The sequence below is a fragment of the Zeus faber genome (genome assembly GCF_960531495.2).
Source record: "Zeus faber genome assembly, chromosome: 16".
NCBI lineage: Eukaryota > Metazoa > Chordata > Actinopteri > Zeiformes > Zeidae > Zeus > Zeus faber.
In genome coordinates, this window is record NC_137202.1 from 29,753,777 (window position 1) to 29,779,661 (window position 25,885).

General features: G+C 47.3%; 2 protein-coding genes and 1 long non-coding RNA gene across 3 annotated transcripts; 1 reads left to right on the plus strand and 2 right to left on the minus strand.

The window, feature by feature from the left end:
* Positions 1–1,023: 1,023 nt before the first annotated feature.
* glud1a (glutamate dehydrogenase 1a) lies at positions 1,024–20,199 on the plus strand. Its single transcript, XM_080017130.1, is given in 16 exon segments — positions 1,024–1,520; positions 4,565–4,645; positions 5,865–5,920; positions 7,278–7,341; positions 7,554–7,648; positions 8,893–9,072; positions 9,175–9,312; positions 10,052–10,189; positions 11,403–11,465; positions 11,467–11,484; positions 11,579–11,678; positions 11,681–11,701; positions 11,860–11,951; positions 18,194–18,202; positions 18,204–18,257; positions 18,511–20,199. Coding segments are annotated over 16 exon segments (1,623 nt in total). The 5' UTR covers positions 1,024–1,126; the 3' UTR covers positions 18,631–20,199.
* LOC307242613 lies at positions 8,966–10,977 on the minus strand. The gene is made up of 4 exons (XR_013844595.1): positions 10,757–10,977; positions 10,034–10,133; positions 9,211–9,302; positions 8,966–9,099 (listed from the first exon to the last, which is right to left on the minus strand). It is a non-coding gene; the product is annotated as an uncharacterized lncRNA (long non-coding RNA).
* A 1,429-nt stretch (positions 20,200–21,628) lies between the features above and the next one.
* LOC307242553 (uncharacterized protein) lies at positions 21,629–25,533 on the minus strand. The gene is made up of 3 exons (XM_080017057.1): positions 25,463–25,533; positions 23,017–23,376; positions 21,629–22,325 (listed from the first exon to the last, which is right to left on the minus strand). Exons 1-3 carry the CDS (start codon positions 25,527–25,529, stop codon positions 22,267–22,269), a joined length of 486 nt encoding a protein of 161 aa, XP_079873183.1. The 5' UTR covers positions 25,530–25,533; the 3' UTR covers positions 21,629–22,266.
* Positions 25,534–25,885: the final 352 nt, after the last annotated feature.

Sequence of the window (25,885 nt, forward strand, 5' to 3'; positions counted from 1 at the left end):
TTAAGGCTTTGTGATTGCGCTCCATCAGTGAAAGGAGATGGTGTTCTGAACGGAGCAGCGACATGGGGAGAAATACTCTGCACCGCGTTATGGTTCAATGGAGACAGAACCCTCAGAAACACTCAGTTTGAACAAAGAACGTCCTTTTCTGATATCTATTGTTATATCATGGGCATACTTAAAAAACATTTAAGACCTCTCGTGGAATCCCAATCTCATAATACACACACACACACACACACACACACACACACACACACACACACACACACATTTAAGAGAGCAAGTACAGTACTTGTATACTTTCACTGAAGAAGAAATGTCAATACGGTACTTTTACTCAAGTCATTTTGAGTCAAGGTATGGTACTTTTACTTTTACAATCGCTAAATTAAATCTCATAAAAAAAGCCCCAGAATTCCTTTCTCTTTGCTCTATGCCGTCACAAAGTTTTCTCCAAAGTTTTCCAAAGAGTAGTTGTTTCTTTTCTTTCTCGGTGTCTGGAGGTGGTTTGGACGCCTCAACGAGCTGCTTTCACTAACTCACATCATTAACTCACATCACTAACTCCCAGCGCCTTCCTGTGCGCATGGCGGACCCCGCCACCAACAATAGAAACAGCACATCCAGCACCACATGAAGAACGCAATGCAGCCCAGGCTGTTTCTTATAAAGTGAGGCCCAGGCTGTTTCTTATAAAGTGAGGCCCAGGCTGTTTCTTATAAAGTGAGGCCCAGGCTGTTTCTTATAAAGTGAGGCCCAGGCTGTTTCTTAGAAAGTGCAGCTCATGGTGAGTAGAAAACGTGGGATTTATTTGACAACATAATCTCAGGGATTAACACTTTAAGTAAACGCTCTTAGTACTGACGCGACAGCCAAGACATCGCACGTTATTTGAGAAACTGTTTTGAAACTGAAGTTGTTGCACAGAACTAACCGTGCACCGTGCACCGTGTACGGTATTTTGGGCTGTGCGCGTGCACGAGGCGCACCTCCGTCCTCCGGTGCTTTAAACCAGGAAGAGGCGGCGGAACGGGACGGGGAGGAGCCGCCACTTGAACTGTCCGTCCCCTGGTCCGGTACACCAGAGTTAGTCCAGCCTTATATCCCCATCATCTACTACACAATGTACCGGTATGTGGGAGGGCTACTCACCCGGGGAGCAGGCTCCCTGGCCCCGGGTTTCCTGAACGCGGCTCTCCCGGCTTCCTGCGCCCTGCCGCGGCTCCGCCGCTACAGCCAGGCCGTGGACGAGTCGGACGACCCCAACTTCTTCCGCATGGTGGAAGGGTTCTTCGACCGCGGCGCGGCCATCGTGGAGGACCATCTGGTGGAGGACCTGCGGACCAGGGAGACGCCGGAGCAGCGGAGGCTCCGGGTGCAGGGCATCCTGGGGATCATCAAACCGTGCAACCACGTCCTCAGCGTCTGCTTCCCCATCAAGCGGGACAGCGGCGAGTGGGAGGTGGTGGAGGGCTACCGCGCCCAGCACAGCCAGCACAGGACGCCCTGCAAGGGAGGTGAGCGGGGCCGGGGAGAGCGGCACTAAGCCATGAGACAGACGGTCAGACTGGACTGGACTGGAGCGGAGCGGAGCGGAGCTTCTAGCTAGCTAGCTAGCTCGGCGTTAGCGCTGAGGCTAATGGTGGGAATGGGCTATAAACATGACCTTTGACCCCTGCCGAGAACGAGATATTAATAACGAAGTTTGTTTTGTTAAAAAAACACCAAAACCAAAATCCCATATTTGAAACTCTGTTTTCCAAATGGCACTTAGTCTCAAACTTTGTTAAAGTGGCCTAAAAGTCATTAAATGGTCTTGAATTTAGGGTATTCTAAACATGACCTTTGACCTTCTTGGGATTTTAAAGTGGTGAACCGTTATGTTTTTGTTTCAATAAAAACCCATGGATCATGTTTTTGTAGCTGGCACTTTGTAAGAACAGGGTGTCTGCAGTTCCTTTAAAAAGTATTAAAATGTCTTAAATTAAAATACATATAACATACATTTACACATATTAAGCCTCAGAGTTTTGAGTCATTAGGGAATGTAAAGTTTGACCTGTTGCTATGGGTTGCTCAGGACTCCGGTCTCCATTTTTGGAGGATTGCTTCCATTAAATTGCATAGAGAAATAGCTTAAAATATTTTAAATGTTCTAAAATGGAGAAAGGAAGGGAGAAAAAGAAGGGTCGACGATTCACACAAGATGGCTGCAAGATTTTCTGTGGCCGTTTTTCGCCGAACAAGACTTTCAAGCGTCTTTTAAGCAATGTGATGTAAGCTTCACATTCCATATAGTCATGGTCTTTTTACGAGATATTAATTTCAAGTTTAACAGTTTATAATTCCATTTATCCATATATCTCTTTTGTCAAAATTTGTCAGGTTCTTCTGCATCACTCAAATGAAGTCAATATGATGTTCTAAAACCCTAAACAACCTCCCGCTGAACCTAGTACTCGAGGGGCAATTTGTTGGAAAATCAGTCTTAAATTCTGTCTAAAAGTATTTAATTTATGTTTGTATTTTTTGTCTCTCTCATAGGACTTGAATGCAGCACAGTATCTTCAAACCAAAACATTAGGAGATCTATTTAACCACAATTACGCTTGACGTGCCGAGCATAAACTGTTTATTACTTACATTTAATTTGAACGTGCACAAGGACAGCACATTCATAAAAAACAAAAAAACAAGGAAGTCACAGAGTCCATCTGTGCAAGTAGTCCCCCATCATCCAAACTGAACATATATTTCTATATTTACTGTACATATGTCTTATATTGATCATTATAGCTTGGTAGTGACCGGTCCATGGTGTAATCCCGATACTTTTTAGTTGTCAGATCAATCATTTTGCCCTTACATTCAGCAATAAGTCTCTGTGAAAATGATTTTTACTTTCAATCCATTTGACAGCCTCCTGCGTTCAGTTGTTCATTTTACTCGTCCTGTGTGCTTTGCAGTCAGAGTATTCCTCCCCGGAAAGGAATGCTGACGATCCAGTTGATGGGCTTAGTCTATTTGTTCAACTGGGGAGAGACTGTACATAGTGGCAGCGTTTCACATACTGAAAACTCTATCAATGTTGTATTATTTGTCATTAGACATCAACTGTAGGTCATCATGCTCATAATCCAAACGCGATGGGGGGGGGACGGACACGGTCCAATTTCCAACATTTGGAAATGTACGTAGTTTATCTTAAGCAATCTACTAGTAACTAGTTACACCGGTAATTGCAGCGGGTGTAGGTAGATTTAGACCTGATTGCAGTTGCAGTAGTATTTGGCTGTTCACGGAAACAAATGAATTTAGAAGTTGAGGAGTCGGTTTGATTTTTGGTCTTATGCAGAGTTGTTCTGTTTCCAGGGATGGTAGTTACTGACTTTCAGGGACACTGCCTGTGTTGGGGGGAACTAGTTTATTTTAATAGGTCAGCGTAGGTCATACACTGACTAGTCTGTGTATGCAACCGAAATTTTACATAAGCTCGTAAAACTAACTTTTACTGCACACGTGTGTTGGTGCACATTCCTGCTGCAGATGTAGTCCAGACCATCTGACTTGTCAGTCCAGACCCTGCAGCACGACGGGCACTTTGATCGTCTTCACGCTGGGGATGAGGAATTCAGGGAGCACTGTCGTGAACATGACAATCGAAGGAGACTCCATGCTTTTTGATGATGGAGCCGAGTGCGTAGGGAGGAGGGTATTGGGCCCAAAATGGGGCACACCAAAGGAGAAGGGGGGGGGGGGGCGAGGATGAGAAAGTACCCATACAGACTGGGAAAGTTCCGGGGGGGGTGGTGGTTCCGGTACAAAGAAAAGCATTTTAAAGCTGTTCCCTGAATACCAACCCCATGTTCGAGATGTGAAATTAGGACGTCATGAAACGCTCTGGGGAAAACTTCCTGCTGGAGCACTTTAATGTGGGGTGCATCAGGAAGTGTTGTACAGATTGAGACCACACCCAGTTTTCCATACTGTGTTTTTCAGCAAGCGCGGTTGGTGTGGTTAGTAGGCACACACACATGGATGAGCTTCTTTTGTGTGTCTGTCTCTCTCCCTCCCCCCCCTCCCTCTCTCTCTCTTCCTCTCTCGCTCTCTCATTCTAATTATTTTCTTGTAGACTCACTGTATTTATTTTCCAATGCCCGCCCACTTCTCTCTCATTTTGTGGGAGTCTGATTCAAATTAAATGCAGCAGTTTTTGTGGCCTCTCTGAAGCTCAGAATTTTGAGTTGAAATCCAACCAATCATCTAGATGATCCATTTGGAATTATTACCACATGTTTTAAGAGTAAAACTATTCACCATATTTCAATAAAGTATACACAATCACATGCCCTATCCCATTGCTGCATCACTTCCTGTTTAGCAGGAAGTGCAGCAAACTAGCAGGTTAGAGTTATTCCAATAATAATGATAAATTTTGATTGCATTTTTAAACTTAATGTTTTTAAATCCAACTGTTTCGGGTGGATTGCCAGCTGAACTGCAATGGATATTACTGTCAACAAAACTCATCTTGGCAGGTTTTTGTCCGTGCGTCTTCCAGGTATTCGGTACAGCACAGAAGTGTCCGTGGATGAAGTGAAGGCTTTGGCGTCGCTGATGACCTACAAATGTGCTGTTGTTGGTGAGTTTCATCATTCATCCAGAAACATGTTGAATGTAATCTAACTTTGAAGGAATGAATCGGTCTGTATGTATGTCCTTCGATTATCTCGACAACCGTCCATCCGATTTACTTCACACTTGGGAGGTGTATTGCTGGGGACCTAACTAATCAAACAGTGACGTAAACTAATGACAAAGTAATGTCTGAACAAAAGGCTCAGGATTCCCACCGCTCTGAACGCACCGCTTCCAAAGGTTTTTTCTACTCTGCACGAGCTGACGTCAGCTGGTCACGGATTTCCTTATACGGTCGTCTGCTCCATCCCATCCGATTTTCAACGTTTAAATTAAACTAAAAATATATGCGCCGGAAAGTCGTGATGCGGCGTCCGTGTCCAACAAGCTTGGAGCACGGCAGCGAAAGTGGGAACTAACTTTGAAATGAGGCCTCGTAGATCTAATATGAAGAAGACTCAGCAACTGGATTGTTTATTTCTTGCCCCAAATGTGTTCAGAAACAGATTTTGGTGGACTGTGGAGATGAAATCAGTGAAAGTTACGGAATAAATACAACAAAAGCAGGAAGCTATGCTCAAAGGCCATTGGCTCACAGACCTCAGGGCTTCAGGAGGGTGGCTCCGCCCACTGAAACGGCTTGTTTTGGAACAAGAGAGTTATAGAGTCATAATACAATGGCTCAAATGCATAATCTGAGTGGTATGTTCAGCAACAAACTTCCAAAACATATTTGGGGGACTCAGAGACTTATGTTAACTTGTATAAAAGGGAGCATAATAGGTCTCTTTTAATAAACGTTCAATAAACAGCGACCCAGTGGTGTGAGTCACAAAGAGTGTCTCTCCACGGTATATGACTTACCGGCAGTTTCGTCTTACTTTGTGGTACACAGGAATGACTCATTGACATTTTGTTAAACTGTGCCATTAAAATGTCTTAAAGTTTTGGATTTTAAATGGGCATGCACTGGTTTCATTAAAATCAGAACTTGAGAAAGTTATAGAAATGCTTTTCTTAATTATCTATATTTAATTGCATTTTCAGACAAATTAAATATATAATATATATATAAATAAATAATTAAATATAAATAATATTCCAGTAGACTGCAGCAGGGGACACAGGAGAGATGGACAAATCTTCAATTTGCATTCATCAACAATATAAGACACAAGCACAGATCTATTGTGACGACTATTTTACGATTGTATTTTTTCCAGATGTGCCGTTCGGTGGAGCCAAAGCCGGAGTCAAGATAAACCCAAAGAATTATTCTGTAAGTTACTTTGATCTCAAAAGAAAAGGACAAAGTAGATGAAGGCAGGTCCGGACTGACCATCGGGAGCTGCTCTGTTTTAGCGTTACAGTAGCCTAGAGTATCCTTATAGAGTATCCATATTGAGTACAATAGTATAAAGTATCCATATAGAGTACAGTAGCCTTGAGTGTCCATATAGAGCGCAGGAGCCTAGAGTATCCACATAGAGTACAGTAGTATCCATATAGAGTACAGTAGCCTAGAGTATCCATATAGAGTACAGTAGTATCCATATAGAGTACAGTAGTATCCATATAGAGTACAGTAGCCTAGAGTATCCATGCATTATGCTTATGTGGTGGTATCAAGGGCTGGTGTGTTTGTATGTGTGTCTTTGGGCGGGGTGGTGGAGTATCCGTGTGCTGGATATGGTGGGAGGGTCTGAGTAAAAAAAATTCAAGGGCCATTTTTTAGTCACAGTCTGCCCCTGCCCTGCCCCTGCCCCTGCCCCTGCCCTGCCCCTGCCCTGCCCTGCCCTGCCCTGCCCTGCCCTGCCCCGCCCCTGCCCTGCCCTGCCCTGCCCTGCCCCTGCCCTGCCCTGCCCCTGCCCTGCCCCGCCCCTGCCCTGCCCTGCCCCTGCCCTGCCCGTGCCCTGCCCCTGCCCTGCCCCCGCCACTGACCTGCTGCCATACCTAATTTTCTATTAAACTATTTCTATTAAATGTTAGTCCTTGTGTCGTCTTCCTCCTTAACGATATGTACCTTTTGGTTTTCATTTTAGGTTCATAACTATACATTGTACTATGCAGTTGTTGTCTCATTACTTTGTGATTCATATGCACAAAAATTCACCAGAATGCAGGAAATTAAGTCTCTGTAAGTAAGATTTTCATGGTGGGGACCCCCAGACCCCCTGCTTAAAAAGTGGCCTGCTGGGGCTACAATTTGCAATATATTTCCTGGCCTGAATGATTCTCCCTGTCTGGCCCTGGTTCAAGGCTAATATTTTGAGATAATTAATGATGTAATACTATTTTATACTTATTTTTGAAGTGCTATTTAGCTTGTATTATTATTATTATTATTATTATTATTATTATTGTTATTAATATAATTATTATTATTCATCTAGTGTTAGGAAGATACATTTAAAGTCTGTGGTTCATTTAAAAAGAAATAGATGCCTGTAGTGAGCGACCATATTATAAAGTGTCCTCTAAAGTGCGCACTCTCTCACACTCTCACACACACACACACACACACACACACACTATCCAACACTTCTGTGGTGGTACTGGGCAGCTCCCATGTCCACCAGTAGCACACTGTGATACTGATAGGATCTGCACATTTTAAATTTTCTGTGTGTTTCCAGGACAGCGAGCTGGAGAAAATCACCAGGAGGTTCACCATCGAGTTGGCCAAGAAAGGCTTCATCGGTGAGTCGGGAAACTAAAATATCACCATAGATCATGATAGATCGAATCACAATTTCCTGGGGGGACTGATTAGGTTTCTCGTGCAGAAAGAACTTTTATCTCATTGAAACGTCTTGATTTTGAATAAAGCTTTTTAAAAGAACATGGAGGAGCTCTGTCCCCTCAGATCACAGGTGTTGTCCCTCACCTCGGGTTTTTTGTCCGTGCTTCAGGACCCGGTATCGACGTCCCCGCCCCCGACATGAGCACCGGAGAGCGGGAGATGTCCTGGATCGCCGACACCTACGCCAACACCATGGGACACCACGTAAGACACACACACGTGTTTAGCTGTTGGCTTTTATGATGCCGCAGTGGATCGCTGCTTCCCAGGAGCTCAAATACTGTGGGAGGGGTTTGAATCCTGTTCAGGACGTCTGTCTGTGTGGAGGTGCACGTTCACCTGTGTTGGTGTGGCTTTCCTCACGTTCACCTGTGTTGGTGTGGCTTCACTCTAGTTTCTCCAGGTCAGATTCTCCAGGTCAGAGGCAGATTGGGTTTGTAGAGTCCCTGCAGTGGGCTGGCTCAGGTTTACTGGGACTGTAGTAAACTAGGAGACACTCCAGCCCCTCCTTATCGCCAAAATAATAATTATATAATGCAACTTCCAGGTTCAGAAAGTAAAAGTCCTTCCTGGTATTTTGAGTCAACCATCTAGATTTGCTAATCGCCACCGTAGATATAAAAACCTGGATGCCTCGATGTACTGGGCCAGACACTGAAACACTCGAAGACCTCATGTGAACCCAGACGGACTGATCGCTTTCTTTTGAGATTTGTTGCCATGGTGATGAAGGAAGTGCTTTCATGGTTTTATTTATCCTTCTATTTCCTGTCTGTACAGGAAGTCTATCAGTATATTAGATGGTATCAGGGAGCCAAACAAAATAATTGGACCTACTGCCTCAAGGTCTTGGCAAATGTGATCTACATCAAAGAAACTTAATAATAATAATAATAATAATAATAATAATAAATATAGCCACAGGCAGCAATACACAGGGTCCAGTTTAGTCACGTTAGGTACGTATGCCCCGGGGACAGAGCGGAGGAAGCACTGGCTGTTGGTGTCACATGGTTGTTTCCCTGCTCTGAATGTTTTCTACCTTAAATTATATAGTAGAGTATCTCAGCCGTCTTGGATGAACCTGGTCTCAGATTCAATCATGGTGCTGAAACAGAAAATAAATAAACCTGCAAGGGCCAAATCTGGGAGGCGTGATGGTGACGGCCTAATGATCCACCCGACATCCAAAAGATCCACAACCAAGTCCGACCCAGACTAAGATATCACAATCCAACAAATGTCGACATATAGGACTTTTTTAGGCTTAAAAGGCATTTTTAATTGCATAACTGACTAACTACTCACTATAAGGTCTAATGGGTTTTGTCTGACATTCAAGGAGGAATACGGGAACTAGTTTGCCATGGGCTTCCATGTTGCTGAACTGATGCTGTAGATTGTAAATGAAAATAGTTCAAATAATCCAACGTGGCATGGCTCCTCAGGACATCAACGCCCATGCCTGCGTGACTGGGAAGCCCATCAGCCAGGGTGGCATCCACGGGCGCATCTCCGCCACCGGCCGTGGCGTCTTCCACGGCATCGAGAACTTCATCAACGAGGCGGCCTACATGAGCCAGCTGGGAATGTGCCCCGGCTTCCAGGACAAGACCTTCATCATCCAGGTACGCCACCCTCCTCATCCCCCGCACCTGGGGAAAAAAAAAAAATGTGATTGATAAATTTTTAAACAAGTTTCTGATCATGATGGTTGATCACCTCCGTAGGGCTTTGGAAACGTGGGCCTTCACTCCATGCGTTACCTGCATCGCTTTGGGGCGAAGTGCATCGGGATCGGAGAGATGGACGGAAGCATCTGGAACCCCCAGGGCATCGACCCCAAGGAGCTGGAGGACTACAAACTGGTTAGTACCATTTTAATAGGACTCAAACCTAGCTAGTGCTGTTGTAATAGAACTACAAACTGGTTAGTGCTGTTGTAATAGGACTACAAACAGGTTAGTTCCACTTAAATAGAACTACAAACTGGTTAGTTCAATTTAAATAGAACTACAAACTGGTTAGTGCCATTTTAGTAGAACTACCAACTGGTTAGTACCATTTAATAGGACTAAATGCTGGTTAGTACCATTTTAATAGGACTAAAACCTAGTCAGTGCTGTTGTAATTGAACTACAAACTGGTTAGTGCCGTAGTAATAGGACTACAAACGGGTTAGTTCCACTTAAATAGAACTACAAACTGGTTAGTTCGATTTACATAGAACTACAAACTGGTTGGTGCCTTTTTATTAGCACTACAAACTGGTTGGTACCTTTTTAATAGGACTACAAACTGGTTAGTACATTTTTAATAGGACTACAAGCGGGTTAGTGCCATTTAATAGAACTACAAACTGTTCGTTCCATTGTAATAGGACTACAAACTGGTTAGTATTTTTTATAGGACTACAAACTGGTTAGTACCTTTTTATAGGACTACGAATTGTGAGTACTTTTTAATAGGACTACAAACTGGTTACTTCTGGTTTAATGACAATACAAACTGGTTAGAACTGCTCTAATAGGACTGCAAACGGGTCAGCACTGGTTTAATAGATCTATAAACTAGGTGCTTGTTAATTACCACTTCCTGTGTCTCCAGGCCAACGGCACCATCGTGGGCTTCCCCAACTCCACCCCCTACGAGGGAAACATCCTGGAGGCCGACTGCGACATCCTGATCCCTGCGGCCAGCGAGAAGCAGCTGACAAAGAGGAACGCTCACAAGATCAAGGCCAAGGTAAAACCCACCGGAATACCTGGATGTCCAGACACAGTCTGACAGAGCAGCAGTTTATCATTTCTCATCCGCTTCCAAGCTTTAGTACCCTCCCCTCCGGTGCACCTGTGACTGCTCGTCAGCTTTCCACAATTCACCTTTTTATCACACGGCTCTGTGGAAAACCCTTTTTCTGATTGGTCAATAAGGGCAATCATCGGTCAGTTATTTCTGAATAATGACCACTGACCTGTTAATAATAACACTTGCTAGTGGCCCTACACAGAAACTACAATAGAAGACAAAAAAAATAAAATATACACGTGGACACCAAGCAGCCAGGCAGTCATTATGACAGAAGAACCCTCAGAGGGAAACAAGACCTGGTCACCGTGTCAGGGTTTATTTGCCATCATGAGCGTCTGCCAGCACATAAACCCTCACATAACAAGAGCACTATTTACTTAAAGTCTCTCTTAAGCAAAAATAAATGTGTTGTGGGTTTGTCACACCACAGAACAATGTGTTATTAACCACCCAGCCACATATGAATGATTAAAAATCTCGCCTGTGTGTCTAGTTGCTTGCCTCAAAGCGGTGCAGTCTGGCTCTCCGGTGCCCCCTGCTGGCTCCTCCGTGCTAACCACACCCAGCGCGGTCAAACCAACAGGACGGTTCTCTTTTGTTCTGGGTGTCCGTGGCCGAGTCCACTGTCTCCCTGAAGACGCCTTTTACTCAAGGTGTTTATTCCCAAAACAGTATTTTATCCCAAACTCCCAGACTCTAAGCTTAGTTTATTTCACCACTGATCCTCCGGTTCCGACCCCGTGTTTATAAAGTGTTAGGGGCGGGGCCGTGCGAGTATGACTGCTCTACGTCATCGAATCCTGATTTAGTCCCACCCAAAAAAAATCAGGACCAACAAAATATTGAGAAACAGTTTAATGGTTTAATTCCACAATTCAGTAAGACATCATTCAGTCTTTTCACATGTAATGACTTTCTAACTGGTATAGTGTGTTTAGAAACAAACCACTGAATTCACTTTACAAGGACTTTTCCCTGCGCTGGTGTCAGTTGATATCTCTCTCTCTCTCTCTCTGTGTGTGTGTGTGTGTGTGTGTGTGTGTGTGTGTGTGTGTGTGTGTGTGTGTGTGTGTGTGTGTGTGTGTGTGTGTGTGTGTGTGTGTGTGTGTGTGTGTGTGTGTGTGTGTGTGTGTGTGTGTGTGTGCAGATCATAGCAGAGGGGGCCAACGGTCCCACCACCCCAGAGGCTGACAGGATCTTTCTGGAGAGGAAACATCATGGTGATCCCAGTAAGTAGAAATAGATGTAGAGAATCCAATTTCTTATGATATGCGTTGTTTTCACACGAGTTAGTTGAGTGTGTGTGTGTTTGCGTGCACGTAGGACATGTACCTGAATGCCGGCGGTGTCACCGTTTCATACTTCGAGTGGTTGAAGAACTTGAACCACGTGAGCTATGGACGCCTCACATTCAAGTACGAGCGGAGTCGAACTACCACCTGCTCAGTAAGATCACACACAGACACACACACACACACACACACACACACACACACACACACACACACACACACACACACAGACAGACACACAGACACACAGAGTAATGCATGTGCACTTCAGGTCATGCAAGTCACGTTCTTTCTCTCTCTCCCACCGTCCAGTGTCTGTGCAGGAGAGCTTGGAGAGGAAGTTTGGAAAACATGGCGGCGCTATTCCTGTCATTCCCACCTCGGAGTTCCAAGCCAGGATCTCTGTACGGAGGGAGGGAGGGAGGGAGAGAGGGAGAGGGAGAGGGAGAGAGAGAGAGGGAGAGAGAGAGAGAGGGAGAGAGAGAGAGAGAGAGAGAGAGGAGAGAGAGAGAGAGAGAGAGAGAGAGAGAGAGAGAGAGAGAGAGAGAGAGGAGAGAGAGAGAGAGAGAGAGAGAGAGAGAGAGAGAGAGAGAGAGAGAGAGAGAGAGAGAGAGAGAGAGTTTTTAAAGCATCTTTATTTTAACATTTTCTCTAGTTCACAGTTACAGACAATACAACAAACACACTTGGTTCACTAACAGAGTCCTACACGTTAAAAACAGACTGGAAGCACAGGTCGTCCTCCACCAGGGAACAGATGGCGTCGTTAAAACACCACAGCTTGATGAAGAGGTCCAGACTCTTCATCAGTCTGTGAAAGTTAAAATCAATCAAGACTCTGGCCCTGACCAACGCTACAAACACTCTTCCTAAAACACTCTCCTTTCCCCTCAGTTTGTTCCTCCTCGTGAGGTAGATGGCCATCTTCGCTTCCCCTACTAGAAAATTAAGCAGTCGCCATTTCTCTGCGTTGGCCCTGTAGTATCTAGCCCCAAAAATAAAACAGTTTCTGGACCACTCCTCCTTAAAGAGCTTAAAACTTTCCTTTAAAAGACTAAAAAGCTCTAAAAGTCTGTCGCACTCTGCAAAACAGTGAAACACGGACTCTGGCAGTTTGCAGAATGGACATTCATTTGCGACCGTGGGGATTAAAAACAGAAACAAAGCTGTTGACAGCTATGGCTCCATGTAGGACCCTCCATTGGAGGTCCCCCGTCCTTTTCTTGGAGGGAGCTTTGTAAAAACTCCTCCAACACGGCTCCTCCTGTCCCCCCATCTGGAGCCGTCCCCTCCAGACAGTGTCCTGCCGCCCCTCCAGTCCCTTCCTATTTAAAACAACCACACACTCTTTGTAAAAAGCCTTCCCGCTGGCTGTGTGCAGGTCCAGTTCTGCATAACGTGCCCTGTGCAGCAGCTTCCCGGAGGACCCCTCCAGGTTGGGGGTCAGGGTCATCTCCGGAAAGGGATCCTCCGAGTTTGGCTCCTCCGCGCCTTCGCCGTACTCCTTCAGCAGGGCCAGCTCCTCCTCCGTGAGCGTCTCCCTCCACCTCTTGAGCACCAGGTGTACGATCCTGGTGGACCTCACCCCCAGCCGCTCCGCCATGGCCTCGCCGTCCTGCAGGTCGCTCCCCGCCGCCGCCACCACCTGCCTCAGGGTCAGGACCCCCGCCTCCCTCAGGATGCTCCTCAGTCCTGGAGTGGCCCCGTCCTGCACATCCAGCCTGGCTCCTCCGATCACCGGCTCCTCCAGGAGCCAGTGGAGGGAATCTGCGGCCTCCCTTTTCCTGTTCTTAAATAACCCCCATGCTTTAAAAAGCTCCTGGTAAAAACGGGGTAAGCCCGACTTGTTTAGAAGACTCGTGTCCATTAAAAACAACGAGCGGTCAAGTCCCATCCTCCCAGTCCTCTTTAAGACCAAGCCCGCCACGTCCTTCCAAACGTTAAAGTACCCCGTTAACAACTTCTGCACAAACTGTAACCTAAAAGTTGCCACTCTGCTTTTGATGTCCACCACACCGTGCCCCCCTTCCTCTTTAGGCAGAAAGACCCTTTCCTTCCTGACCCAGTGGAAATTCCGCCCCCAAAAGAAGTCTATCAGCTCGGCCTGTATCTTCCTAACTAGCAGGTCTGGTGGTTGGACACAGGCCACTCTGTGCCACAGCTGTGAGGCCACCAGGTTGTTAATAATGAGCGTCCTGCCCCTATAGGACAGCTGTGGCAGTGCCCACCTCCATTTTCTTAGCTTGCCCTGTATCTTTCCTAGCAGTCCTTCCCAATTCTTCCCCACCACACTTTCGCTCCCTAAAAACACTCCCAGATACTTTAACCCATCCCTTCGCCACCGTAAGCCTCCTGGCAGTTTTAAGAGTCCCCCCCTCCATCCGCCCACAGCCAGCGCTTCGCTTTTGCCCCAGTTGACTTTCGCTGCTGATAGCAGCCCAAAGTCCCTGACGATCCCCTCCAGTTTGCTGATTTCGTCCTGTTTCTTTATTAAGACAATGACGTCGTCCGCATAGGCTGATAGAATGTGGCTTCTCTCGAGACCGTTTAGAAACACACCCTCGATGTTCGTCCTTAATTGACACAGCAATGGTTCTATGGCCAGAGAGTACAACATCCCTGAGAGGGGGCAGCCCTGTCTCACCCCTCTACGCACTTTAAAAGGGCCGCTCAGCCCTCCATTAATCTTCAGTATACTCTCGATGTCCTGGTACAAAACCTGGATCATGGCTATCAGACCAGGGCTGAGGCCAAAAGCCTCCAGAGTTTTCCAGAGGTAAGGGTGCTCAACCCGGTCAAACGCCTTTTCCTGGTCTAGCGAAATGAGCCCAGTTTCAATGCCCAGAGAACTAGAGACGTCCAAAATATCCCGAATTAGGGACACATTGTCCAGAATGGACCTACCAGGCACACAGTAAGTTTGGTCCTGATGGACTACCAGGTCCATCACCTCCCTCAGCCTGTTGGCCAGTGCCCTCGACAGGATTTTATAGTCCGTGCACAGAAGGGACACAGGACGCCAGTTCTTGATCTCCTGCAGGTCTCCTTTCTTGGGTAGGAGAGTGATGACTGCCCTCCTGCAGCTGACTGGCAATAACTTATCTTTAAAAACTTCATTAAAAACCATTAAAAGGTCCTCCCGTAACTCCTCCCAGAACTCTTTGTAAAACTCCGCAGGAATCCCGTCGATGCCAGGGGCCTTACCCCCCTTCATGCTCTGCAGGGCCGTGGAAAGATCCTGCAGGGTCAGAGGTTCCCCCAGCACCGCACTGACATCTTCCGGGACCCTGGGCAAATTCCCACAAAAGGAGTAAAGCAGTTCTTTTTGCTCCTCGTACTCACTTCTGTACAGCTCTGTGTAAAAGTCCACGGCTCTCGTCCGGATCTCCTCCGGCCTCCTGAGCTCCTGTCCTGTGTCTGATCTCAGGGCGTGGATAAACCTGCTCTGCCCGTTGCTCTTCTCCAGGCTAAAAAAGAAACTAGATGGTGCGTCCATCAGTGCTGCGCTCTGGAAGCGAGAGCGGACCAGCGCCCCCTGCGCCTTGGTGCCTAGTAGGTCCGCAAGAGCAGCTCTTTTAGACTTGAGGTCCTTAATGTGATCTCGATTCCCAGTGGGTTCCACTACACCCTGTAACTCCACAATGTCAGTCTCCAGATCCCTCATAGATCTGGTGATGTCCCGTGTGACATTGAGAGTATACTGTCGACAGAGCTGCTCTATCTCCCTCTTCCCATAGTCCCACCACAGTCTTAAGGAAATAAAATCCTGCTTTCTGTCTCTAAAACCTTCCCAAAAAAACCTAAAAGCATCTTTAAAGTTGGAGTCACATAGTAGGGTGGTGTTAAAATGCCAATATGCGCTCTTGGGCTTTACATTGGCGATAAAAACACGGCAAACAACCAGGGAGTGATCGGTAAAACCAACAGGCACCATTCTACATTCCTTAAAAATGTTAAAATGGTGCTTAAAACAGTAAAACCGGTCTAGTCTGGCCAACGATAGAAAGGTGCCTCTGCAGTGCACCCAGGTGTACTGTCTTTCATCCCCGTTGGTTCTCCTCCACACGTCCGTTAGCTCGTTCTCGCTTGAGAGCAGCCTCATCGCGTTCTGCGATGCTCTGTGAGGCTCACAGTGGTTCCTGTCTAAAAGGTCGTTCTCGGTGCAGTTAAAGTCACCTCCTAGAAACAAAAACTCCCCAGTACGAGTTTTGCTTAAAACCCCATTTAAAACTTGCAAAAAAGTGACTCTGTGTGGTCCTGTGGTGGGAGCGTACACATTTATAAAGACAAACTTATGATGCTCAAATGCTGCCCTCACCACCATCAGTCTGCCCTCCACCACCTCCTCCACCTCAAAGGATGCTGGGGCAAAGCTCTTAGAAAAGAGAAGAGCCACCCCACCGCTGGTGGTGCTCTTGTGGCTTAGCACCACCCCCCCCCCCCCACTCCCTCTTCCAGTCAGCCTCATTGCCAGAGTCACTGTGGGTCTCCTGCACCAACAGCACATCCAGCCTCTTCTGCTCCATCAGCTCATACAGCAGAGACCTCTTAGCTGCGTCTCTGGCCCCATTCGCGTTCAGCGTGCTGATGTTAAAGTCACTCATTGCAACGGAAAAGGGAAACAGCCCGAACAGCAGCGCCCACCTCCACCTCCTCCCCATCCTCTCCGTTGTTCAGCTCCTTCCTGATCTTCTGCACTATTTTCTTTAACCTGTACACCTCCTGGTCCGTGAACCCTCCTCTCCCCTTACTCCTCATCTGTTGTTGGGCCGCGTTCGCCAGCAACTCCTTGTCTGAGAAGAAATCCTCCACCTTAATCCCTTTCACATTCTTCGTCCTGTGCAGAAACGCTTTTATTTTGCCGACACTGTAGCTTTTTTTGCCCTTTTTCTTCTTTACGCCGAGAAAAACCTGCCCCTCACTGTCTGCAGCAGAGTCCTCCTCCATCCAGGACTCTGACTCCGAGCCTCCCTGCTCCACCTCCTGACTTGCCTTCCCCTGGCTTGCTGTCCCTCTCTTGGCCTGAGAGTCTCCTGCCATTTTGTTGGACTTTCTTTTGAGCCGGGGGACTCTCACCCGATCGTCCTCGTCCCCCATCTCAAAGTCACTTCCTTCCAGTGCCTCCTCCTCCCTAGCTACGTCACCTGCACTCCTTTGACTTTGTTCCGTAGCTTCCTTTCCCTCACCAGTCCCCTCCTGTCCCCCCGCACCCACCTGCCTGTCTTCCGGACCCTCCTCCTTCCCCTCCTGTCCTCCCACCCTTACCTGCCTTCTTTCCAGACCCTCGCCTGCCTCCCCCCGTGTCTCCACGCTCACCTGGCTGCGCTGTCTACCTCCACCCGTTCCCTCCTGCGGCTCCACATTCCCCTCCCCCCCCCCCTTTTTTTCCCCCTGCCCCTCGCCTGCCCCCCTCCTGTGCCCCCACCTTCACCTGTTTCTTCTCCTTTCCTTTCCGCCCTCCACCTGTCTCCCCCTGTGCCCCCACCTCCACCTGTCTTTCCCCTGCCTCCATTTGGCCCTCACCTGCCTCTCCCTGTGCCCCCACCTTCACCTGCTTTTCCCCTCCTTCCTTCTGGCCCTCCCCCGCCTCCTCCTGTGCCCCCACCTTCGCCTGCTTTTCCCCTTTCTGACCCTCACCTGCTCCCTCCTGTGCCCCCACCTTCGCCTGCTTTTCCCCTTTCTGACCCTCACCTGCCCCCTCCTGTGCTCCCTCCTTGTCCTGTCCACCCTTCTGCCCCTCACCTGTCTCGCCGCCTGCCTTCTTACCTGGACATGCCCTGACCTGGTGTCCCTCCCCACCGCACCCAAAGCACTTGGTGGTGTCAGTGTTGACAAACACCACGTAGTCAAACTCATCCGCCCTGATTTTAAAAGCTACGTTTAACTCCGCATCCCTGTTGTTCAACACCATCAGGACGTGCCTCCTGTGCGACACCACATGCTTGAGCAGCGGCGACTTGCACCCCGACGGGACTTTCTTAACTGGCGACACCACCTTCCCGTGCCTCGCCAGTTCCTTAGTGAGGGTCTCATCTTTAATAAACGGCGGAACATTCGCCAGATTCACCCTCCTCGCCGGTGTGGAGAGAGGCAGGACGGGAACAAACATTTTGTTCACCGTGACGCCGCTCGCCACCACCGCGTTCACCTTGTCTACGCCATCCAGGAAGATGACCACCGCGCTGTTCATTCCGCGCTGCGGACACAACGCTGCTGTAGCCGACAGCCTTCCCCACCGCCAGGCTGCAGTCCTCCACCGAGACCGAGGAAGCCACGGGCAACTTAATGCCGTGCTTCCTCGTTAGCTTGGTGAGGTCCGACATGGTTGCGGACCCGCACCACCACCACCACCACCACCACCCCCCCACCCGCTGTGCGCACACCCTACAACCCACAAAAAACTAAACCCGTCACCAACAAATAATTATAAACATGCAATTGATAGAAAAAGTTAGAGAGAAAACCACTCACTCTACCAAACGCTCACACGCTCCAGAGAGAGAGAGAGAGAGAGAGAGAGAGAGAGAGAGAGAGAGAGAGAGAGAGAGAGAGAGAGAGAGAGAGAGAGAGAGAGAGAGAGAGAGAGAGAGAGAGAGAGAGAGAGAGAGAATGTATTATCTTATTTCTACTTGTGATGCGTTCCCAGGGCGCCTCGGGAGAAGGACATAGTTCACTCTGGTCTGGCCCACACCATGGAGCGCTCTGCCAGGGTAAAACTCCACCGTCACACAGCAGAGTCGGCACTGTTGGAAATGTTTTTATTTGATTTAATTTCAATAAGACAAACGAGGGGGAGGTTGGAAAGTGTTGAGGGGGTTTGGAGACACCAGATCAGGGAAGGAGACAAAGATCCTCCTGAGGTGGAGGAGGTGTCAAGATTTTAATGGATTCAACATTGATTTCATGCTTTAAACTTGTTTTGATGATTTCTCCTTCTCCTTTCCCTTCCTCTCCGTCCTGCAGCAAATCATGCGTACAGCTAACAAGTACAACCTGGGTTTGGACCTGCGGACGGCCGCCTACGTCAATGCCATCGAGAAGGTGTTCAAGGTCTACAACGAGGCCGGTCTCACCTTCACATAGATAGAGAGGCACTCAGCGTCTGTTCCTGTCTGTCTACCCCTCCGTCAGTCTGTCTATCCCTCTGTCCGTCCATACCAGACACTAAGGCACCACCCCCTTCCCCCGCGTGTCATGTTAAATTCTCGTATTCTCCCACAGTTCTAGTGCCACCTCCTCAATCTGCTCAGATCCACTGTTTACAGCTCTACGCTGCCGTAGCTCTGTTCAGCTCGTTACGCTCGTCTTCTTTTTAAGTTATTTTTACTTTGGAGTGTGTGTGTGTGTCTCTCTCTCTCTCTCTCTCTCTCTCTCTCTCTCTCTCTCTCTCTCTCTCTCTCTCTCTCTCTCTCTCTCTCTCTCTCTCTCTCTCTCTCTCTCTCTCTAATAACTGTAGTTATAAGCACAATGCCTTAAAGCCAGGGGGGACGTATTCCTACCCTTTACTAGAGCAACGTACCAAAGATCGCCTGCAGTAAACCCTCTGTAATCCCTTCAGGTCGCAATAACGGAGTTCCATAGATGTATACATATATTTTTCTATATTCTAGGGGGCTTCATGTGGATAATATTCCCACTGTTCACCCTCAAGCTGTTTTAAATTGTTACTTTGTTCTGACACTTAATGCTGAGTTCCTGGGTTCAACAGTCCCGCAGAGGTGGAAAATCCAGGTTCAGAAAGTAAAAACTCCACTCCAGGATTTTGTGTCCACCATTTAGATCTTGGAGTTAGCATCAATCCCCCCCAGGGCCGGCTGATGGATCAGTCCACAGCTGGAGCCAAAACATGGAAACTGGATTTCTACTTTCTGAACCTGGAGGTTTCCCACCTCACCTCATGCTGGTAAGGTACCAACTCAGCCCCACCCCCTGGCCCTTGTGACACTTTGGTTGATGCACCTTTGCCCACGGACCTCCCAACACGTCCAGTTAAACTTGAAAACACTCAGTACCTTGCTCATGGGAAATTGGTTTAGGGAAGTGCAAACGTGCGTGTCTATGCCAGGTTTCCGGAGAAGATAAACTGGAACCACTTATTTGATCCAGGGATTTTTATTTTGTTATGAGGCGACCGGAGGTTACCGGGCGACGAGTGCTGCCCCGGGTGAGGACGGAGGGTCAAGTCTAGGTCAAAAGTCTTGTAGCTCAAACCTCTTATAAAAGGAACAAAGCGGGCATTTAGCCTGTCTGCTTGTTTACATCACTAACGCATGTTGAACTGTTGCATGACTTCCCCAGCAAGCGGCCAATCAGGTGCTACCGTTGCTGGATGTCCGACCACCTGCCCAACGGAGCGTTAGCGGGCTCAGTCATCTACAGACTGTCGGCCATTTTGTCCATTTCACTGTTTTCATGCGGTTTCATGGCCTGAGCGGCGTTACAGTCCTCAGCTACCATGTGATTGGTTGAGCTGCTTCGTTCAGGGGGCGGGGCTACAAGCTTAGCGCGGGATGGAAAGAATATATTTGGAATAAAGAAAATGTTGGACTTGGTATTGGCCTTCATTGATTCCGCTCGGGGATTGTGTGTTTGTGTTTGTACTGCCTTTTTGTTACAGAATAAATAAATGCATTCATTGAATGGAAGATAAGATTTCTGGGGTTCTGTATTCTGTGAGGCGCTTCGTATCAGTACTGTCTGTGCTGAAGCTCCGATCCCTGCTCTAATCGATACGTGGTGCTACTTTACAGCGCGAACCTCGGAACAGTATCTTCTAATGGGTCCCATGCTTCAAATGAGGTAAGTGCGATTTTATCTGCCCATCTATAAGTGATATAGATAAATGAAGCTGAGTAGAGATCAATTCAAGCTCTCTATAAATATGTGGGGTGTGGGGATGGTGGTGTTTGAGCAGCCACACCTGACCTGGATCTAGGTGATTGGTGGATCCAGGATCAGTGTGGCTGCATACCTGTTGCTTGTTGGTTGGTCTAAGGGGCAACAGGTAAAACCTCCATCCCCACACTCCTCCTCAGGAGAGGAGCCCTGTCATGACACATGTTTCTATCTGCTTCTGGGCTGCAACTAGCCTCCTCTCTACAATAAACTGTGGCACGGTCCATTGTGGCACGGTGGCGCAGTGCATTGCACTGCTGCCTCACAGCAAGAAGGTCCTGGGTTTGATTCCCGCCTGGGGCGCTGTTGGCACTGTGCTCTGGTGGGTTATCTCCCAAACAGGAGCCTTTCTGTGTGGAGTTTGCATGTTCTCCCCGTGCTCACATGGGGTTTCCTCCACCTCACGTCAGTAAGGACCCCCACCAAAAACATGCCCCCATCATGGTCTGACCAGCGATGGACACTTATCACCTGGTCCCCGGGCGCGTCCACGTACGCTGCCCACTGCTCCTGGCTGTGCCCCCGGAGGAAGGACAAGCCAGGATGGGTCAAAAGCAGAGGAGCCATTTCACCGGCCACCATCAAGCATGTGCATGTGTGTGTGTGTGCAAGCATGTGTTGTGGAGTGTCGTGTGACGATTAAAGACTGTTTCTTCTTCTTTCTTTCTTCTTTCTTCTTCTTCTAAACTGGTGTTTACAACCCCCTGTTGTCTGTCTCTGTGCTGGAGGTCCCTGAACACTCCACCTGGAGAGCAGGAGGGGAGAAACTAGAGAACTGCCACAATACTGCACATATCTGTATCTACAAATAGCTTATCACTATTCCCTTAACTTGTATTTTGTACCCTCACTCTGTATTATCTTTTTGAGTCTTATTTAATTTAATTTAAATTATTCTTTTCACTAACTGCATTATATTTTGGGAATCAGTTAGTTTCAGTTAGTTAGCTAGGTAGGAATTAGGTTAGTTATTATGTTCGGTTTGGTAACTATTGTGCATAATCTCCAGGTGCCTTGCAAAGACATTTCACTGCATATATGTATGAAAGTATGTATATGTATGTGATAAATAAACCTCTTGAATCGTGAATATGCTTGCCTTGGATACACATAATTTGCTTTCATTTTGGCCTCTTATGGGGGGGATATACTAGCACCACCCTTGAACAAGATGAAACACTTCTATAATGTTTAATTTATTTAAAAATTGATTGTTACAATAGTACATGTAGATAACATTCTTAACATTCAGAAATTTTGTTTTCCTAAACCCATCCTAGAATCAAACTCTTATAAATAGATAAGTCTTTATCTTGTTTTAGTATTTTTATCAACAACATTGATGGTTCAGTTGCTTGACTTGAAGACAAGTTTTGTCACTCGGGGGATCTGACCAATCACGTTCTGTGTCTTCCCCAGAGATTACGTGATTGGTCACATGCTTCAACTACAGAATCTCTAACAGTATTTGAATGGTGACGGATCATCGGTAATTTTCCCAAAACAGGTTGGCTATTTCTCTTATTAGACTTGACAGGTTGAATGTGTTGTGAAGAACTGGAGCCACCAAATGAATAACGTTGTCAGTGCTTTAAGTATTTTTGACCATTTTGAAGAACTGTTCAGCTGCTTGATCAGCCGTCCCCTGTGTTTTCAGCGATCCACTTCCTTCAAGGATGTGAAGGATGGATTTCAAGCTAAGATCAAGACGTAACCCGTAATATTCTCCCGAGGCTCGGGTCCAGTCGTCCAGGCGAGAAGGTTCTTTTCAGGAGAAACAGCTGTTGGAGGAGAAGAAGTTGGAGCTCCAGGGCCGCGGGCCTCTTAACTCTGTTCGGACATCTCATCGGCGACGTCCCCGAGGGTGTCCATCAAACTCAAATCTGAAAGACAAAGGGACAGCGACGTCTCTTCATGGACAGAAGGTACCTTCGAGACCCGAGGAGAAGGGAAGTGCCTTTAAAACCCCTGATAGGGGCCACACTAGCTTTTATTATTGCACGGCTGTGTTAGGTCAATGGCGGAGCTCAGCAGCCAGTTATTTCTGAATAACAACCACTGATCTGTTAATCATGGTCGCTGCCGCGGCAACCACTTCTCTATCGGGTTTCACGCCCCTGGTATGACTCCGCTAGTGGCGCCAACTAGTGACACTACACAGAAACTTCAATGAAAGACTTGAAGATATGAATGAAGACATCGATATCAAACTCCCCAAAATACAATCCAGCGTCTCATTCCACAGTTTATGTAAAAGTCCAATTTAACATTAGTAACAGTTATTAGGTTTGACATACTGTACGTCGGGTGAATCTTTTTTTGTGGGGTGAATATCTCACTACGTAGTTGCAATGTTAGCTGCGCCTCTTGACGGGAGCTTTTAAAATACGTAGGCAAAAGTCCAAGTCAGTATTCTGTCTGTCCTTTTTATTTGGTGAGAAGCTGTGTAATAAGCGGGATAATGTGCAGTCAGTCGGTCGTTATGGCAACATAACCCTCTTCAGAGAGATGACTTGTCCCGATCACAGCTCTGAGCAGCTTTATTTTTGTTGCTGTAATTGTAAAGATACGTACCTCCTCCACCTCCTCCAATTTCTCCACTTTCTCCACCTCCTGCAGTCTGCTGTTCAGAGAAGAGACCGCTCCAGCCTCCTTTATTCTCCTCCTCCTTATCACCGCCAAATGACAAGAGGCCTCCCAAACCGCCCTTATCATCATCATCATCCTTCTTGTTGCCGCCAAATGACAAGAGGCCTCCCAAACCGCCCTTATCATCATCATCATCCTTCTTGTTGCCGCCAAACGACAAGAGGCCTCCCAAACCGCCCTTCTCCTCTTCATCCTTCTTGTCACCACCAAAGAAGCCTCTTAAGCCTCCTTTCTCCTTGGAGTCCCCTTCAATTGCATCACTTATGGCGTCTTTGGCGGCATCAGCTGTTGGGAAAAGAGCAATTCAAAGGTTAGCACGGCCATCGCACATGGATCAGATGCCTCCTTCATGATGTGTTTACTTCGTCCTCTGTTGGGCATCGTGTGGGCGGAGCACAAAACAAACTTCCAGTCGACTGGTACGAAGAAGTTGAGGCAATTTACACAACCTCTCTCTACCTCTATGCTACATCTACTCTACGCTACCTCTACTCTACCTCCCTCTACCTCCACACTACCTCCACCTCTACGCTACCTCTACTCCACCTCCACGCTACCTCCCTCTACCTCTACGCTACCTCTACTCTACCTCTACTCTACCTCCAAGCTACCTCCCTCTACTCTACTCTACCACCACACTACCTCTACTCTACCTCCAGGCGCGTGCAGAGGGGGGTGCAGGGTTCCCGAGCACCTGCCTCTTTGCCCCATGCTGCACCTTTTTATCAGGTGCATTTCTTGTTGCCCAACAACAGACTGCCCAGAGCAGCAGGAAGCCTCAAACCAGAGCAGCAGGAAGCCTCAAACCAGAGCAGCAGGAAGCCTCAAACCAGAGCAGCAGGAAGCCTCAAACCAGAGCAGCAGGAAGCCTCAAACCAGAGCAGGGGTGTTTAGTTTTTTCTACCACCCGCCCCTCTTTACATCTGTGCACAGGCCTGGCTTCCTCAGCTGCACCACAAAACAACAAATGTAGATGACATTTTGAAGTGTGTGTGTGTGTGTGTGTGTGTGTGTGTGTGTGTGTGTGTGTGTGTGTGTGTGTGTGTGTGTGTGTGTGTGTGTGTGTGTGTGGTCACACAGGTATAACCTGCTTTCATTGCTTTCTTTCCTCGTCTCTAAAGTTCTTCAGTGATTTGCTTGTTCGGGGAGTGAAGTTGATTCTCATTGTTCTCACATAAAGTGGAAGAAGATTAGAAAAGCCTAACCCCAACCCTTTGACCTCATCTTTTGTTTAAGTTTGCTGCTGCTGCCGCTGCCCATGGTTTAGTCCAAACTCCTGTGACAGTGAGTGTAACTGCGTACGACATGATCAATGTTGTCACGCTGGGAAACACAAATTCTCTGAAAGGAGATTATAGTTTTTATTTTCAGGATTTATTTAACTTAACCCAATTTACGTTTTTTTTATTGAAGTGTATTATTTTCAAGTCGGACTTCCCAGCTGTTCCGTTGCCCTCGACCGGGCCTGTTCAACTGGCGGCCCACGGCCCCAAATGTGGCCCTCCTGTTAATACACACCGGCCGGTACCTGAAAGTGCATAAAAATGTACAACCTGAGAGAATATTATGACGGATGTATCAGTTGATTGAAGCTGTGTTGTCAATTGATAAAGGGAATTTATGTTGTTTGTTTGTTTGTTGTTGATGTGGCCCCAGCAGACTACAGTGGAACAACTCTGATCCAAACTTTTCCTCCAAAGTGATTTAAAATAGCTTTCGTTCAAAAATTCAATTTTTCTCAAATTTGCTCACAAAGCACACTGTTCACTCTCTGCCATCGAACCGGTCCAACATGCAAAGTGGGATTATCACCACACACACACGCACACACACAGAAACATACACAGAAATATACGCACACACACACACACACAGACAGACACAGAAACATACACACACACACAAACAGAAACATAGACACACAGAAACATACACACAGGAATATATACACACACACACACAGAAACATACACACACACAGGGGGATGGTAGCTCAGGAGGTAGAGCTGGTGGTCTAGTGATGTAAAGGTTGCTGGTTGGATCCCAGGCTCCTCCTGCTAGCATGCTGTAGTGTCCTTGAGCAAGACACTTAATCCCTCATTGCTCCTGATGGCTGCGTCCGTCGGTGTTTCAATAACTGTAAGTCGCTTTGGATAAAAGCGTCTGCTAAATGTAATGTAGTTTAATTTAATTTAAAAACAGAAACTTACACAGAAACACACACAGAAACATACATACACACACACACAGAAACATACACAGAAATATATAGACACACACACACACAGACAGACACAGAAACACACACAGAAACATACACACAGAAACACACACACACACAGAAACACACATACACACACACTGTACTCACCAATTTTATCAACAACTGTCTCTGCAATGGCTGAATTGCCGCCCAGGAACTTGGTGAACAAGGACATGTCTGTGTTTGGAGCGTAATGGAGCCTCAGACTGGAAACAAGGTTTTCTATAAAGGTGGGAATCCGCCCCGGCGGCCGACGCCCATCGCAGCTCACCTGATTGGCCGGCGATGAGAGAAGGGCGAGGTCACAGCAGGTAACCAGGGACGACAGCAGGGAAAAGAGAAAGAAGCAGGACGGAGCGGTCGGACGGCTTTGTTCCTCTGCTTCTGTTCTGCGGGAATCCTGTTCTGCAGGAAACCAGAGCGATGACTCAGTGATGTTGTGACGGATGCACATTGATGTATCTGGGTGTAATCAACATATAAACATATCAAATTTACACTTTTCCAACTCTGTCAACAAAAACTGAACAT

Bases quoted from the DNA above. Each gene is read 5' to 3' on its own strand.
- LOC307242553 (XM_080017057.1), bottom strand. From the start codon at position 25,529: ATGTCCTTGTTCACCAAGTTCCTGGGCGGCAATTCAGCCATTGCAGAG. The intron at 23,377-25,462 runs GTGAGTACAGTG...TTTTCCCAACAG, and splicing joins GACAGTTGTTGATAAAATTG to CTGATGCCGCCAAAGACGCC. The intron at 22,326-23,016 runs GTACGTATCTTT...TTTGTCTTTCAG, and splicing joins AATTGGAGGAGGTGGAGGAG to ATTTGAGTTTGATGGACACC.